General features: G+C 39.5%; 1 protein-coding gene across 3 annotated transcripts in view; it reads left to right on the top strand.

The window, feature by feature from the left end:
* Window positions 1-15,060, top strand: part of RIF1 (replication timing regulatory factor 1) — a 42,328-nt gene extending 27,268 nt beyond the window's left edge. The window contains exons 26-35 of one of the 3 annotated variants that reach the window (XM_026697228.2): window positions 203-348; window positions 811-900; window positions 2,582-2,648; window positions 3,200-6,355; window positions 8,083-8,232; window positions 9,135-9,212; window positions 9,310-9,428; window positions 10,255-10,408; window positions 11,514-11,613; window positions 13,938-15,060. In XM_026697228.2, the coding sequence (XP_026553013.2) occupies window positions 203-348; window positions 811-900; window positions 2,582-2,648; window positions 3,200-6,355; window positions 8,083-8,232; window positions 9,135-9,212; window positions 9,310-9,428; window positions 10,255-10,408; window positions 11,514-11,613; window positions 13,938-14,161 (4,284 nt within the window). In that variant the 3' untranslated portion in view covers window positions 14,162-15,060. Of the gene's footprint in view, window positions 1-202; window positions 349-810; window positions 901-2,581; window positions 2,649-3,193; window positions 6,356-8,082; window positions 8,233-9,134; window positions 9,213-9,309; window positions 9,429-10,254; window positions 10,409-11,513; window positions 11,614-13,937 lie in introns of all 3 variants that reach the window. The other 2 variants (XM_087920265.1, XM_087920266.1) reach the window with 2 other exon arrangements.
* The last annotated feature ends 1,125 nt before the right edge of the window (window positions 15,061-16,185 follow it).

Here is a 16,185-nt window from a genome sequence, read left to right as displayed (position 1 = left end):
AGTCTAGATATGGGGTCCTTCATTTAGAATTGTAGTTAAATTTACAATTTACAAACTTACTCTCCTTTCCAGACATGAGCAGAAGGTCTCCTACTCATTTGTAGACAAGGTGGGCATCATTTTTTTGTGTTATGCCTGAGATACAGACTCCATGCTTATTTATGAGCTATTTTTCTCTTTTAATGCTTTTTCCTTATACAAGATAAAGCTAGAATTCTCACGGTCAAAATCAAATATAAAAAACATTCCTTTGGAAGAAGAAAACACTATGGACTTTGTGTACATTCCTGTAGAAACAAAAGAGCGAGTCTTAACAGAGCACCAAAAAGAAGTTCTGAGAACTAAAAGGTTTGTCATCAATCACATTAACTTAGTTTTTGCCTGCATCTTCTCTGTGTTATGAAACTTAGGAGTCAGAATTACACCCATTCTATTTTGCCAGCCAACTTCTGACTTTAGAGTTTACTCCTTTTGTGGTCAGGAAATGCTAGAAGAAGGTTTTGCAATGAACAGGCTTCATGGCCTCAAAGGAATGAAGAATATAATCTCCTATACTTTTCTCTGCATATCCACTCCATAACTAGCAAGGAGCTTACTAAACCAGGCTTGTGTGTATAGAAGAGTTCACCAGAGAACACCCTTCTCCACATGGTGTCCTCTAGATACTTTGAATCTAGATATTTTCTAGAATTCTCAGTTAGAATTGTTTTGAAAATGATAGTCTAAAGAAAGAGTTCAATTTCCTCAAACATCCTCTGCAGAAATAAAAGTTTGGTTTATGTTGTGTTCCTTTCTATACATTTTTTTCAGGGATGATATTCCTGTCATGTATAATAATCTGGACATGTCTCAAGATGCTGTTCTCTTTTCCCAGGACACTCAGAACCAGGAGGATTCTTTGTAAGTAATAAGCACCAGAATTTTTTTTTAAAAGGGTTTGTACAGGTAAAACTTTGAAAAATTAGAATATCGTGCAAAAGTTCATTTATTTCAGTAATGCAACTTAAAAAGGTGAAACTAATATATAAGATAGACTCATTACATGCAAAGGAAGATAGTTCAAGCCGTGATGTGTCATAATTGAGATGATTATGGCTTACAGCTCATGAAAACCCCAAATCCACAATCTCAGAAAATTAGAATATTACATGCAATCAATAAAACAAGGACAGTACATAGAATATTGGACCTCTGAAAAGTATAAGCATGCCTATGTACTCAGGACTTGGTTTGGGCCCCTTTTGCAGCAATTATTGCCTCAATGTGGCGTGGCATGGGAGCTGTCAGCCTGTGGCACTGCTGAGGTGTTATGGAAGACCAGGATGCTTCAATAGCGGCCTTCAGCTCTCCTGCATTGTTCGGTCTCATGTCTCTCATCTTTCTCTTGGCAATGCCCCATAGATTCTCTATGGGGTTCATGTCAGGCGAGTTTGCTAGCCAATCAGGCACAGTAATCCCACAGTCATTGAACCAGGTTTTGGTGCTTTTGGCAGTGTGGGCAGGTGCCAAGTCCTGCTGGAAAATGAAGTCAACATCCTCATAAAGCTCATCTGCAGAAGGAAGCATGAAGTGCTCCAAAATCTCCTGGTAGACGTCCGCGTTGACCCTGGACTTAATGAAGCACAGTGGACCAACACCAGCAGATGACATGGCTCCCCAAATCAACACAGACTGTGGAAACTTAACACTGGACTTCAAGCATCTTGCAGTGTGTGCCTCCATTCTTCCTCCAGACTCTGGGTCCTTGGTTTCCAAATGAGATGCAAAAGTTGCTCTCATCAGAAAAGAGGACTTTGGACCACTGAGCAACAGACCAGTTCTGTTTTTCTTTAGCCCAGGTAAGACGCTTCTGATGTTGTTCGTTGTTCAGGAGCGGCTTGACAAGAGGAATACGACATTTGACGCCCATGTCCAGGATCCATCTGTGTGTGGTGGCTCTTGATGCACTGACTCCAGCCTCAGTCCACTCCGTGTGAAAGTCCCCAACACTTCTGAATGGCCTTTTCCTGACAATCCTCCAGGCTGCGGTCATCCCTGCTGCTTGTGCACCTTTTTCTTTCACACTTTTCCCTTCCACATAACTTTCTATCAATGTGCTTTGATACAGCACTTTGGGAACATCCAACTTCTTTTGCAATTACCTTTTGAGGCTTTCCCTCCTTATGGAGGGTATCAATGATGGTTTTCTGCACAGTTGTCAGGTCAGCAGTCTTTCCCATGATTGTGATTCCTACTGAACCAGACTGAGAGACTATTTAAAGGCTCAGGAACCCTTTGCAGGTGTTATGGCTTAATTGGCTGATTAGAGTGGGACACTGAGCCTAGAATATTGAACCTTTTCACAATATTCTAATTTTCTGAGATTGTGGATTTGGGGTTTTCATGAGCTGTAAGCCATAATCATCACAATTATGACACATCACGGCTTGAACTATCTTGCTTTGCATGTAATGAGTCTATCTCATATTAGTTTCACCTTTTAAGTTGCATTACTGAAATAAATGAACTTTTGCACGATCTTCTAATTTTTCGAGTTTCACCTGTATTTTCACTGCATCTTAACCAATGATTTTTGTTGTAGGGAGAAATCAACCATTGTTGACATAAAGGAAGAACAAGGGACAGAAGAGGACAAATTAATACCCCAGGTACATTTCTACTTTGAATGTAATTTATGTTTAGGATAACAACACATTTTTAGAGTTTTCTTGATAAATGATTTATATGAAAGGATTTTACCTGAAATAAATCAGTTGTTTATTTATTTTTACAAAACTTTAGCAGTAATCCGGGCTTTATAACATTGATAATTCTACATATATGTAGAATTATCTAGGCTTGCTTATATTGTGTTTAGTAATCCTGTGGCTTTGGATGTTCAATTGGAGAAAAATTCATTTTATTCTTGATAGAGCTGTTTATCTTTAAATGGAGCAAGCCACTAATTTAATACCATTGTGTTCTGATCGTTTTATTAAAGCAATGCCAAACACTTTTAGAGGCAGGATAGAAAAACAATTACTAAAACAAATGTCATCCCAAGTAGTTACAGTGTTTTAATCCCATTAATTAGATACATGGATGGGAGACTAGAAATCCCACAAAATGCTTAATGCAATCATTTTATAGAGAGGGTGGTATATTAATGATGGAAGTAGTAAACTCGTAATGTCTAATGTTTTAAATTGTTCAGTTGCAGAAAAAAGAGGCAACAAGTCATCAGCTCGTCATTCCACATGCAGTAACTGGAAATTACAAATCAAATCTATCTCTGGAGAAAAGTACTTCTACTATTACTGAGCAACCTAATAACTTTCAGAAAGAGGAGCTTGATCTGAAAAATGAGGAGTTGAATGTCTGTGTTGCAGTACAATCGCCAATATTAGATTCTACTTTGAATGAAAATCCTCCTAATTGCAGCAGCAACTCTTCAGGTTCTAGTGGTATAATTTCACCGACACCACAGGTGGTGGTGAACAGAAGGCAAGCCTTTGTTACTTTGGAAAAATTCAATGACTTAGAGAACAGACCTTTCAGTCCTTCAGTTTTTAGTAATATTTCTATAACATTAACAAGCCCGTTTATCCAGAAGGAAAGCACAGTCGCTACAGATGTCTCTTCAAAAGAAAAGTCAAATCCGAAGAATAAAGATGGTGTAAAACTTAAAGCAAGGAAAACGGTCGCTGGCACAAAGAGGACACGCTTAGAATTCTTAAATGCCCTAGAGATGTGTGTCAAATCAAAAAAAAACAAAGAAGAAAACATTCCTGATCCAAAATTGCAGTCTACCAACACGGTTGAGATGAAGATGTCAAGTCTTAGACAAAATAAAACTTCGGATGACAAAGCTTCAGAACAAATACAATCAGACCAAGAGGACAAAAATCAGGTTTCTGATACGCATGGTGAGAATAAGCAGGAATTATCTGTGGACACAGAAATAGCAGAACATTTGCTAAATGATCAGTCTCAGATGCCCAGTATGGCTGACAGCACAACAATGGAGGGTAAAGTCCTCCTGGACATAGTTAAAAATGAAAATGTGGGACCAAATGTAGAGCACAAAGAGAATACATCTCCAGAAATAGAAGTTCGTGAAGAAGCAGTTGTTAACCAAAGTCCTGACATTTCACTTAACCAAAAAACATTAAGACGTTCTTTAAGACGAAAAGCAGAAACTGATGGAGCTCTGGATAGCCAAGATAAAGAGAACAATCAACAAAAGGCCAAGCAAAAAGACGATGAAAAGATTCTGCCGAAGAAGATGGCACAAAATAGGGAGACTTCTGGGCAAAAAGAAAAGGCTGAAAAACTTGAAAAAGCAGCAGATGCACCAATATGTGGGCCTGTAAACAATGCTACAGAAAATACAAACTCTAAAGAGAACAATCAGGAAGAGTTGGACATGAGTCTTGGGAAATCTGAATGCGGTCTTGCTGCATCCGACCTTGAAGAACCAGGCTCAGATACATCTGTGGAGAAACTAAAAGTATTTCCACGGTATCATACAAGAAGAGCAGCTTCACAAGGATTACTTACCAGTATGGAAAACTCTGAAACTGATACTGGTGAAACAAGAGAGGAAGGAGCAAAGAGGAAACGGTCTGGGAAATTGAAAAAAAATGATTCCCCTGGGAACCAAGCAAAGGAAGAGCCAGACAGCCAAGAGCTTTCTTCACAAGCTGCAGTAGAAATCCAAACCAGGTCAGTAGGAAAGCAGAAAATATCTTCTGGCGGAGAGACAGAAGTGCCTTCGATGTCTACTAATACAAAGGAAATTGGTACAAAGGAAGAAAAAGGTACTTCCCTGTTACATCCCAGTGTGAACCTTAAAGAAAATGCAGGGTCGACACATCCTAGAGCCTCTTCAGATCCAGGGAGAAAGCCTGCTAACAGGAGGGAATCCACTTCGGAGCCTATTTTAGAAAATCGACAGGAAACTGATACTCTCGACACAAGTTCTGTGGTACCTAACAACTCAAATGGCGTTTCAAAAGAGGATGCTTCTGCTACCGCTGTCAGTGCCTTTCCTTCACCCAGGAGATTTCTAGATGTGTTTGAATGCCAGCACAAAAGAAGCAAGCGGACAAGGAAATCCAGGAGCTGCGACTGCTGTGATGAAAAGCTGTCTCCCCAAGTGGAAAAAGTATCCCCTGAACTGAAAAAGGCAAGCACTCCAGAACCAAAGTTAAAAGAACCAAGGAAGAGCCTCAGTAAAGTAACCGTGCCCCTGACCTTGATCCCTGTTGCTGAAGAGGTTCATTTGGCAGAGAGCCTGAGCATAGAACCTTGTGCAACAAGCACCCCGCTGCCTTTTGTTAAGGATGCCGCTGATCGGAAAGAGGCCAGCAATGTTGCTGAATCTGTCAGTGGCGTCCCAAGAAACAGTACGCCAAACGTTGAACCAGAGAAATTAGCATGTGTCCAAAATGAAAGTGACAAGCCAGTTGCAGGAATTCTGGATGTTCCTTTCTCGGAAACAATTTCAGAATCCAGATCAATGGATTCTCATTCAGAAGAGCTTAGTGCTCAGGGTCAGCCTTTAGAACCAGGTTTGGTGGATTCTTATCCAGAAGAGGTCATTGCTAAGGATCAGGGTTTAGAACCAGATTCAGAGGATTCTCATTCAGAAGAAGTCAGTGCTAAGGATCAGGGTTTAGAACCAGGTTCGGTGGATTCTCATTCAGACCAAGTCAGTGCTGAGGATCAGGGTTTAGAACCAGGTTCAGTGGATTCTCATTCAGACCAAGTCAGTGCTAAGGATCAGGGTTTAGAACCAGGTTCAGTGGATTCTCATTCAGAAGAGGTCATTGCCAAGGATCAGGGTTTAGAACCAGGTTCAGAGGATTCTCATTCAGAAGAAGTCAGTGCTAAGGATCAGGGTTTAGAACCTGACGCAGAAGCAGAGACTGGAATGGAAGCCAGTAGTAACCAAAATGGTCAGTTGGAAAGTGAAACAGATACAGAGATCAAAATTATTCAAGTTGTGGGAGCACAACCTGAGGAGGAAGGAGTCATTCAGAATATTGCAGAAGAGATTACAGTAACATCTGCCACTGAGGTAGCAGAGCTGCAGGAAAATGAGACGAGTGAGGAAGAAGGTGCAGAAGACAATGCAGCAAGTGAACCAAGTGAACGTCCAAACTTAGTCTTGTGGCAGGAGAAAAGTAGCACCTTGGATTCTCCACCAAAATGTAAAGAACTTGATTTTCTTTCTTTAGCCAAGGTCAGTGGAAGTCCCACTGGGACACAGGCTCGCTGTCTATGGTCCCCATCAGCTTCTCCTTCTATAAGTATTTTAAAGAGAGCCAACAAAAGAGAACCAGAGGAAGAATCATCATCACCTGCAAACAAGGTATTTTTAAGCAATTTGTGCCAATCTACCTGTGATTATTTGCATATTACACAAACTCCCTTTGAAACCCTACATATATTTTTAGTTTCTTTGCCATAGTTGAAATCCATGATTCGCCAGCCTCTTAAGCTACTAAAGTGTATGTGGCAGGCCTGAAGCAATAAAACTCGGAAGACTGTTGGGTGAAGGGAGATCTTTTGATCAGCACTGGAATTTTCATTACTTGGTTTACAGAATGCATTATTTTAATGTAATTGTACAGCCACTTGAACATTTATATTCTACTTGACACATGTTTTTATTCAGCAAATTATTTCTTATGCCTGATGGTTGGGCATTTGGAGTAATTCATACAGAACTTAAATGAAGTGCTAATGGCACACAAATGATAATGCATTGGTCACAGCCACAAATAATTAATTCTTTAATGGGTTTGGTTGTGTAAAAATATGCCTTCATGTGACTCCATGGTTAGTGAATATTGTGCACAGAATTTACATACTTAAATAATATTTTCTTTCTCTCTACTGGCATCTGCAGTTTTGCCAGGACTTTAGAGATTTTAATGAATAAAAAGAACAATGTAAAGTTTGAGTTAATTTTTTGAAATTCCAGTATTCAGATGTGCTGAAGTTATAACAGCCATTGTTTGTCACAGGTAGTCACCACGTAATGACTACATTTGGGATTAATAATGAAGTCATTAAGTGAGATGACATGTGGTTTTACTGCCTCACTTCTACAGTTGTTAAGTGAATCATTGGTAATAAAATGAGATGTCCCATGACTGCGGCTTGCAGTTTTACTGCTAGCTTCTCTATTGACTTTGCTTGTCAGATATAGATATGTGTGTGTGTGTGTGTGTGTGTGTGTGCGCACATATGTATGTATGTGGATCTTTGGTTATTCGGGTTTTCTCCCGCGTAAGATTAGAAGTATCTAGGCAACGTTTCGATGAAGTCTCATTCATCATCTTCAGGCTTGTAAAAAAATGTGAGGTCTGATTGTAAACTTACAATTTCGTTCCCACTATAACTGAATGTTACTAAACAGGGCAGTCAAGGACTATCTGTATTCCACTTAGTGGAGTTTAAAGGCTACTTACAAGTGTTGTTAATGAAGGAACCTCAATGAGTTAAGAAAAAGATAGCATTCAGTATCTTTCTGTCCAAAGTATAATGTAAATCCATGGTCTTTTAACTTGGATTCCAATGAAATATGAAAAAAAGGAAGTTCATTATTCCTGTTTTATTTATGTGCAACCTATCACTTAGGTTGCCCAGTACTATTAGCAGTACAATTCCCTATTACGTCACCAATAAGTGCTGCTTCCTCAAGGAAAAGTGTTTAGCATTCTAGTTTTAAAATATTACCATAATATTCACCGTAATATTCATTCATTTGGCTTTATAGGTACATGACTTTCCTGGGAGAGCATGTCCACTTTGTGGGAACCTAGATAAATTTGCTTTTACCAAAGATGCACGTTTTAGGTTCATGTGAGATTTCTATGTTTCTTTTATAGATAATAATCTAATAGTTTGTTTTTATGAAAGCATTGATCTTTAAACAAAACTTGTATAGATTTTCTTTGGAAGTTTGAAAGGATCTGTATTTTAAGCAACATGTAAGCCATGGGAACTTCCAAGCTATGAAATTGTAGCTTTTGCATTTGTATGATGCTTCATATTTACTTCAATAATAATTTGTCAAATATGTGTGAACAGAACCGAAGAGTCTCCTTTGCCAATCCAATCTACCAAGAAGAATTGGCAGATGACATTGATCGGCGAAGTCCTGTACTTAGGATTCATCCTTGCAATAATGGTTCTCAATCTTTGCGAAGTGCTAAATCTTCACCTAGTCACCAAGCCAAGGTAGTTACTCAGCTTCTTCTTAGGTTTTTTTCCCTTAGAAAATAACATCAGCGATGCAGGAGCTTTGTAACAAATTAATCTGTAGAAAAAACCATATCTTGGATTCTGAGTATGCTCTGCATTAGCAAACACACACACAAACCCCAATACACCAGGGTTTCTTTTACTGCAAATCCAATTTTCTACTCCATAAATCTAACTTAACCTAACCCTAACCCTAACCCCTTTGGAACCTCCAGAACATTGTACAACATAACACAAGAAAATGTGTAGTTGCGAAGCAAACATACCTATGTGTATACAGAAAGGCCTTTTTTCATGTAGGGATGTTAACTCTAAAATAACATTTTAAGTTACACCCAGTTGGTCTGAAAAGACATAACATGAGTTGATTTTCCTATTTGCTATTTCATGGATGTCTCCATACATCAGTTGGGAAACGAACATTGGAATGAAGGTTCTTTCTTGTTGATATGACTTAGGCACCCCTCCGTTGCTTTTTGAATTAGACGTTATGATCACTCTGTCATATTGTTATTCTTGACTGGTTTTCATGTGTAGCTGCTCTTTCTACAATTTGGTCATGGAAGGAACCAGAAGCCCAGTAGGAGAAAGCTTAGCCACACATTTCTTGTCTGTTCCAGTTAATGAAAGAATTAACCCGTTCTGTAGATGCCTTAAGTCATTTCAACAGTAAGGAATCTTCCTTGTGAATGTTTTTTTCCCTAGCTGAGCTAGTTTGTTGAAGAAGTATTAACTGCTTCTGGAAGTATGCTCCTGATGTATTGGTCCTTTTCTTAAATAAAGGACCCCATTTTAATTGTTTGCTTTAAAAAGAATCACAGGGTTGTAGATGATTCCTATGATCTTGAGCAACATTTTTTTCCTCTTTTCCTATCCAGCTTATAACCACTCCAACCAAAGGATCTCTGTCCCCTGGAACCCGTAGCCATAAATATAAGACCTCAAAGAAGTGTTTAGTAAGATTTGTATCCCTTTTGTTGTACCTCATCTCAATTTCTCCCATGCTCAGTTCTTAAACTTATCCAAATTCATGATTTTTCTGTCTTACTTAAGATCACAGAAATGGGCACGGAGCCGACACCAGACAGACCTACAGAAAGCGTATATCCTGCCCTGGTGGGCTGTAAAGCATCTGTCGACATAATTCTGCCTCAAATTACTTCAAATACGTGGTAAGTAGGAAGACATTGAATCAGGCTGTCCTGAAAAAGTTTGCATGTTTATACATTTAGGCAGTGCTCCTAACAGGTAAAATAATGTATTCAATTGAAGTTAATCACTAGCTACATCAAAGGAGCAAGCGCCGAATGACAGGAATCTACATTTGAAGGGTATGTTGCATGCTGATAGATTCTGGGGTAATTGTTAAATTATATATCTGAAAATGTTCATAATAATATAAAGTTGTACTTTTTCAGTATATTGTAATATATTTTATATATTTGTTGTATAACATGACAATGGTATATTGTTATGTACCATGTTGAAAATACAGCTGAATAATATATATTTTGTATAGACAGAAAATGTCTTTACAAATGGGGTGCATCCCATTCTTGTTTATATTAGCAAAAAATTCAAATGGTGCCGTATAAGGTGTTTTGTTTTTGTTTTTTAAAAAAGATTGCTCTGTACAATGTGAATATTTCCTAATCTTAAATTCATTCTGATTGATACAAAATTATTTTAACCCAGAAGATTTTCTTTGAAATTGGAATAGAAGATAAAATGCCCTTTTGGACACATAGTTTGAGCAGAAATATTGTGACCTTGTATTTCTCAATTACTTGTTTGGGGGTAGTAATTTTAGTGTTGCTTATTTTTGCAAAAGTTTCATATATAAGGAGATTGAGGGAAACATACTACCTCAATAGGCACCTAAACATATAAGCTGCATTGGGTTGGAACCTGTATTGAAGTTAAAAAACACTTCTAGATGGTACAGTTGTATTTGCCATGGTACATAAGATTAAAACTCCTTCTTTTGTGTACCTTTAGGACAAGAGGGTTAGGACATCTGATTCGAGCAAAGAATATCAGAACGGTGGGTGACTTGAGTTCTCTCACCGCAGCTGAGATCAAAACACTTCCTATTCGCTCTCCTAGAGTTTTAAACCTTAGAAAGGTTCTTAAAGGCTATCATGAGCAGCAGGTAAGTAAGCTTATTTGTACTTTTAAATTAAAATAAGCAAAAGTGGAAGAGTTGCTTTAATAAAAGTTGGTTCTCCACGGGGAAGAGCAGTGGGAGAAATAAATGATTTAAACAATCTAGAACTTGTAGTTTATGGATGGTGGGAAAAAAGTAAGGAGGACATTTTGTTTCTGGTTTTTCTAACATCCATCCTGAATATACTGAATAGCAGTATAGTGAAAGACTTAAATTTGGAATAAGTTCCATACCTCTCATCAGTTCATTATTATGCAGTAAAAACAGATACTTTCACCCATCTGATTGTGGCACAAGATCAAGTAGTTTTAAACTGTTCTTTACCCACTAATCCTGTTTAATTTGCCTTTCCCCCTTCCCACATTCACCCTCAAACCTGTGTTTGTGAGTCATTTTATTTTAATCATATTGCTTTACCTGAGATATTTTGATGGGCTTAATCACTTTCTTCTTGAGGGCTGTTACCCTCTAGAAGTTAGGTATTCAGATAATAATCCAGTATCCATATATACAGGGTGAAGACAAACTGTTAATATTTCTGAATTCAACTCTTCTAGTGGTATCTGAATTCACGCAATGTACACATTTTACTTTTTGATTCTGTTAATAGCAATGGCATTTAGGCTTATACACCACCCCTATTGTGCTTTCTCTGGGCATTTTAGAATGTAGAAGCATTACTTGCATATTGTCCCCAACAATCTGGATCCTCATTTTACTGACCTTGGAAGGATGGAAAGCTGAGTCAGCCTTAAGTCCTCTCAGGATTGAACACCAGGCTATGGGCAGAGTTTGCCTGCAATACTGTATTTTAACTACTACGCAACTGTCAACTTGGGGAGCTGCCATTTTGATTTCAGGAACTAAGAATATTTGTAGAGGCTGTGCTTAGGAAAATGTATTATATGACAGAAATCAGGTTCCAAGCACTGCTTTTAAGCATAGGACAGTTCTGAGCAGAACCTACAAGTGCAGAAGATGCTTGTATAATTTTACAGTGGCCCATTCAAAAGAACCACACTTACAGTTTTATCTTTTTCATCTGTAGATTAAACAGTATTCTTCCCTTCTCCCACCTTAATACTTACAGGTAAAATCTCGTGGAATGGAGGAAAATGCTGGCCTGGATGATACAGAGAAATCAATCAGTGTTATGGATGAGACGTTTTTTTCCACAAATGAAAATGCAGGTAAGTATCACTTAAACCTATGCGATCTGTTTTGCTGTGTTTAATATAAAGCATAAGGAAGCATGCTTTTAAGCAATTCAAATCCCAGATGAAACTGAGTGGCTGTGTAGCTTATGGCAGTATCCTTGTTATTGTTCTCTTCCTCTGTTTCTTCTGGATAATTAATCTGGTTATATGATTCTTATATATGTTTAAGTATGTATTCCTACACTTATTGTTGGTATTTCTGCGCTGCTGACTTCTAACACAGTTTTGAGTGGCATACAGCAGAACTAAAGGTCAAAAACGTCAGAAAAGTAGCATATGCACACTCAAGGTATGCCAAATTTGTTGCCATTTTCTTCTAAACACTTATTCACTTGATACGTGACCTTTGATTATTCCCAAGTATACCGTTTCTCCAACAATATGGCTTCCCCAACAGGAAGTCCCAGCATGTTTTATAGGCATAAAATGAAATTAAGCCCCTCCCCCCCCCAAATTAAGGCCTATATTAAACATGTGAAATGGGGGGAATGGAGGTGGGGGCTTGCCATTAGGAAGTACTTTTGTTGCATACCCGGATATGATGCTGCCTGCGTTGACCTCAGCGTTGGTGGGGCACTTTGTATCAGGAGACCTTCCGCCACCATTGCTTTCCCTTCTCCCCATGCTGCTGCGGCATTTAGAGCAACGCCGCGGTGTTTGGCGCAGCCACATAACATTTGGCACAGCCACGTGCGGCCAGCCAGGGCTCCTTTCTGCAACCGGAGCCTGGCGGAGACACTCGGTTTCAGGTGCTCCTCTGTCGCCACCTTCCCGGGCATCTTCGAAAGCAAAGCCCATTCTTTTAAAAATGACACCCTACTACGACAAAGCCTCTCCTGCCTGAGAGGGCAGCCCTACCCCACGCGGGGAGGCGAATCTCCCAGGGCCGCAGTGCACGATCGGCCCACCCCGGGAGAAGAGCCCAGCCGCCATCCCTGCCTGGACCGGGCAGAGCGTGAAGAGCGTCGCCTGGAGCACCCAGCACAGGCGACAGGCAGGCCCGCTTGTCCGGTGGCGGAGCTCTCGCCAAGAGAGTAAGCGCTTCCCCACCGGACCCTCTGCTCATCCTGCCAGGCCCACGCCGGAGGCGGGCGGGCTGGGCAGAGCCGCAGGTGCGCGGCAGCGCTGCTTCCCTGGCTGCCGGGTCCGGCAGAGAGAGCCCAAAGCCACCCATCCTTTCCACCCCTCGCCCAGCCCGTCCCCGTCCCCACGCAGCTCCAAATGCGCCAGCAGCTCCAAACGCTGCAGCGGCACGGGCAGAGGCGCTCACTCGGCAGGGTCCAGCTCGGAGGAGGACGCGGCATGGGCCATTGCCTTGCCTCCCTGTCCACGGATGGGTGGGTGCTATCACTGCCTTGGGTGGCCTCTCCCGGTGGCCCCTTCGGGCTTGGGTTGGAGGAACTTGGGAAGGAAGCCAAGCTCAGCGCGGCTCTTTCGCTTGGCAGGCGGGCGCACACCCGCGGCTCGCTTTCCCAGCTCTGCCACTCGGCAACAGAAGCCGAGTGTTTCTGTTGGGCTCCGGTTGCAAGGAGGAGCTCTGGCCGGCGCTGCATGGCTGCGCCAAACGCTGCGGCATTGCTCTAAACACCGCGGCAGCACAGGGAGAAGGGAAAGCAACGGTGGCAGGAGGTCTCCCAATATGAAGTGCCCCACCAACGCTGAGGTCAACATCCAAGCCATCGCCGCCCGCCCGCTCGAGGATGCAAGGGGGGGGGGAATTAAGTCACCCCCGAAAAGACAGGCTAGCCGTTTTTTGGGGGGTCAAAAAAAATAAGGCCGGGCCTTATTTTGTGAGAAACACGTTTAGTAACATTTCATCTGAAAATAATATTGATAAAACTTTGTGATTAGCTTGTAGGGCCTGATTGCTGGCTGTGTGTGTGTGTGTGTGTGTGTGTGTGTGTGTGTGTGTTACAAGAACACTAACCAGCTTTTGTGAGGTAGACCATAAAAAGAAAGGCTAATTGCTCTGATATGCTAGCATTCCAGACTTAAGTTATTTTGCTGGCTAAATCTCTCCAGTTAGTGGGTCAATTGTCTATAGCAGGGGTGTCAAATTCACAGCTTCACAGCAGCGCCATGGGAGGTATCAGAATGTTTTTCCCTTTTGCAAAACCGGGCGTGGGCGTGGCCAGCATGTGATGTACCTGGCCCAAGGACCGGGAGTTTGACAGTCCTGGTCTATAGTTACACAGTTAGTTACAAGAGCAAGAGTTACATGCTATCTACATCTGAAATGGCTTTAATTTGGTCTCACCTAGAATGTCTTTTTACAAACCAGTTTTCTTTCATTTTAGACGTATGTGAAACGGAGGTCTCCAGTACGGGTGAGTCATCAGCAATAGACCTTTGGGCTCAGGTAAATCTACTTGCTGAGCAAATTACTTCTGAAAGACTTCGAAACTATTCAGGGAACGAACTCTTTGAAATGCAAGAGAAACTTCATACCGTTACAGACTGCATCATGAAAACTCTGAAGTCCCGTTGGATGCTTTCGAGATCTTGCGAATCCACTGTTTAAAAAAAAAGCAGTTACTCTTGATTTAAGTTCTTTGAAGAATAGATTTGATTGAGGGCAGTTTTGGTTTTAAAAGGTTTAAATTTGAGGTTAATATTTAGTTTCATTACATATTTGAAGTAAAAGGGATTCCTGTAACTTGAAGCAAATACAGCATTGGAGTATAAATTTTAAATTTCTAAATTCTGTAGACTTGCATTTTAATATTTTCTTTTTTTTAAATTGCTGCTATGCACAACTTCCAAAATGTGGTAAGATGTGCAGTAATGACTGTGAAACATGCCACAATACAGAGCAGTATATTTTTTAAATGTTAAGTATTTTAAATCAAAGGGCTTTGATGCATCACCAATATTTAAAGCCCTGGTTTTGTTGTTCTGACTAAAGTTTGAAGTGTTAATTTACCAAAAGTGATACAAATCTTCCAACTGATAGTAGTTTGGAAGGTACTAGTTTTATAGCTTCATTATCATATTAAGAAGTATGGTGCTTCATTAGCATTCTAAAAATATCTCAAACTTTTTCATAGGACATAGTATATTTTTTCATGAATGTAGTATGCAAAAGAAAAAAGTGTGTCAGTACATAATTCCAATAAGTAATTCTCAGGATCTGACCACATGCTCTTTGAATTTTTATATACCACAAAGGTTTTATTTGCCCCATTCATAAGTCCTATATAAACTGGACATACGAATAATTTTGTATATTATGTATAGATGTACTAAATGCAAATGTTCTAAATTATATCTGTATGAAAGGCAGAGTCTCTAACATGCTTGAATGGGAGGAACTTTGTATAGAGCATATTTGTGTTTTTTAAAGTTGACCTAACAATGGGATCGATTTATGTTTTAGGAAATAAATATATATAAATAAAATATATAAATTGTTGAATGAAATGGTTGTTATTTTGGGGAAGAACTGTGTTGTGTTAAGATTAAAATCAGTTTCAATGAAAATATATTTTTAAAACAGCATTTAAACCATGTATTAATGACTGACATGGCAAAATTGTTGATTTTTTATTGCAGAAAAAAGGGACAAGGGTGAATCAATAGATCTGAGCCTTTGTAAAGGTTAATAGAAATGGATTTTAAAACCAAATTGATCTGGCAGTTGCACCTTCTCTGAATATATGCTAATTTAATTCCAATTTTAGTTTTTCAGCATAAATTGTTAATGAATGATAGGGTATGAGAGAACCTCAAGAGAATCAAAGACTATCATTAAATTAGGAATATGCTTTCAATATTGAAGGGAGAACAAGCCATAAAGGAATTTTTTCAGCCATTTTTGCAAATATTATTAAACAATGTCGTCTTTCATCTATTCCCAAAGCTGTTGGAAATGACTCAGAACAATCATCTAATCCTCTTGGTTTTTGATGAGGATTCTTGAGTTTTTTTACCTTTAGTTGTTATTGCTTCCCACTTGTTTGATATTATAGAATAGGTTGAATAGGATATCAAAGATTATGTCAATTCAGCACTCCTATTTATTGAAGTTTTAATTTCCTGTTATCGTGTAATCTCACCGTTTCTACCATTTGTAACATCTCTACCTATGCTCATCATTCAAAAATATTTATGGCAATCGTCATATGAGGATTATAAATTAGACTCAACAAACCCCTTAAAAATGCAAGGCAAAATTTAGTATCCATGTAATTTACTGACCTGAAATAATTGTTGCTTTTTGCTTGACCCTTTTAATCCCTCTGTTCTATTATTTTGTTACAGCAAGCATATTTGCCTCCCTAAGGAAGACAAAGCTAAGACAAATTAATACATGTTGACTGCGCCCATTAATCATGAGGAGGAGAAACTGCTACAAATGGAATATAGTCATTGTGAAGTATACTGTATTACCCTCAATGCTAATTAAGGATCAAAAGCCTGACAATGAGAAGTAATCATAGAGGACAAAAATAAGGCGTGTTGGTTGAAAAAAATTGAATATATTGGTAGTGCTCAGGTGACAGAAGAGGTGGCCTACCAGAGAGACTTTGGGAGACTGTAAATCAG

Source organism: Pseudonaja textilis, chromosome 1, assembly GCF_049901715.1.
Source record: "Pseudonaja textilis isolate UNSWEBS1 chromosome 1, rPseTex1.2, whole genome shotgun sequence".
Lineage (NCBI taxonomy): Eukaryota > Metazoa > Chordata > Lepidosauria > Squamata > Elapidae > Pseudonaja > Pseudonaja textilis.
Note: the sequence above shows the minus strand (reverse complement) of the source record. Positions and strands in the feature narration are given on the sequence as shown.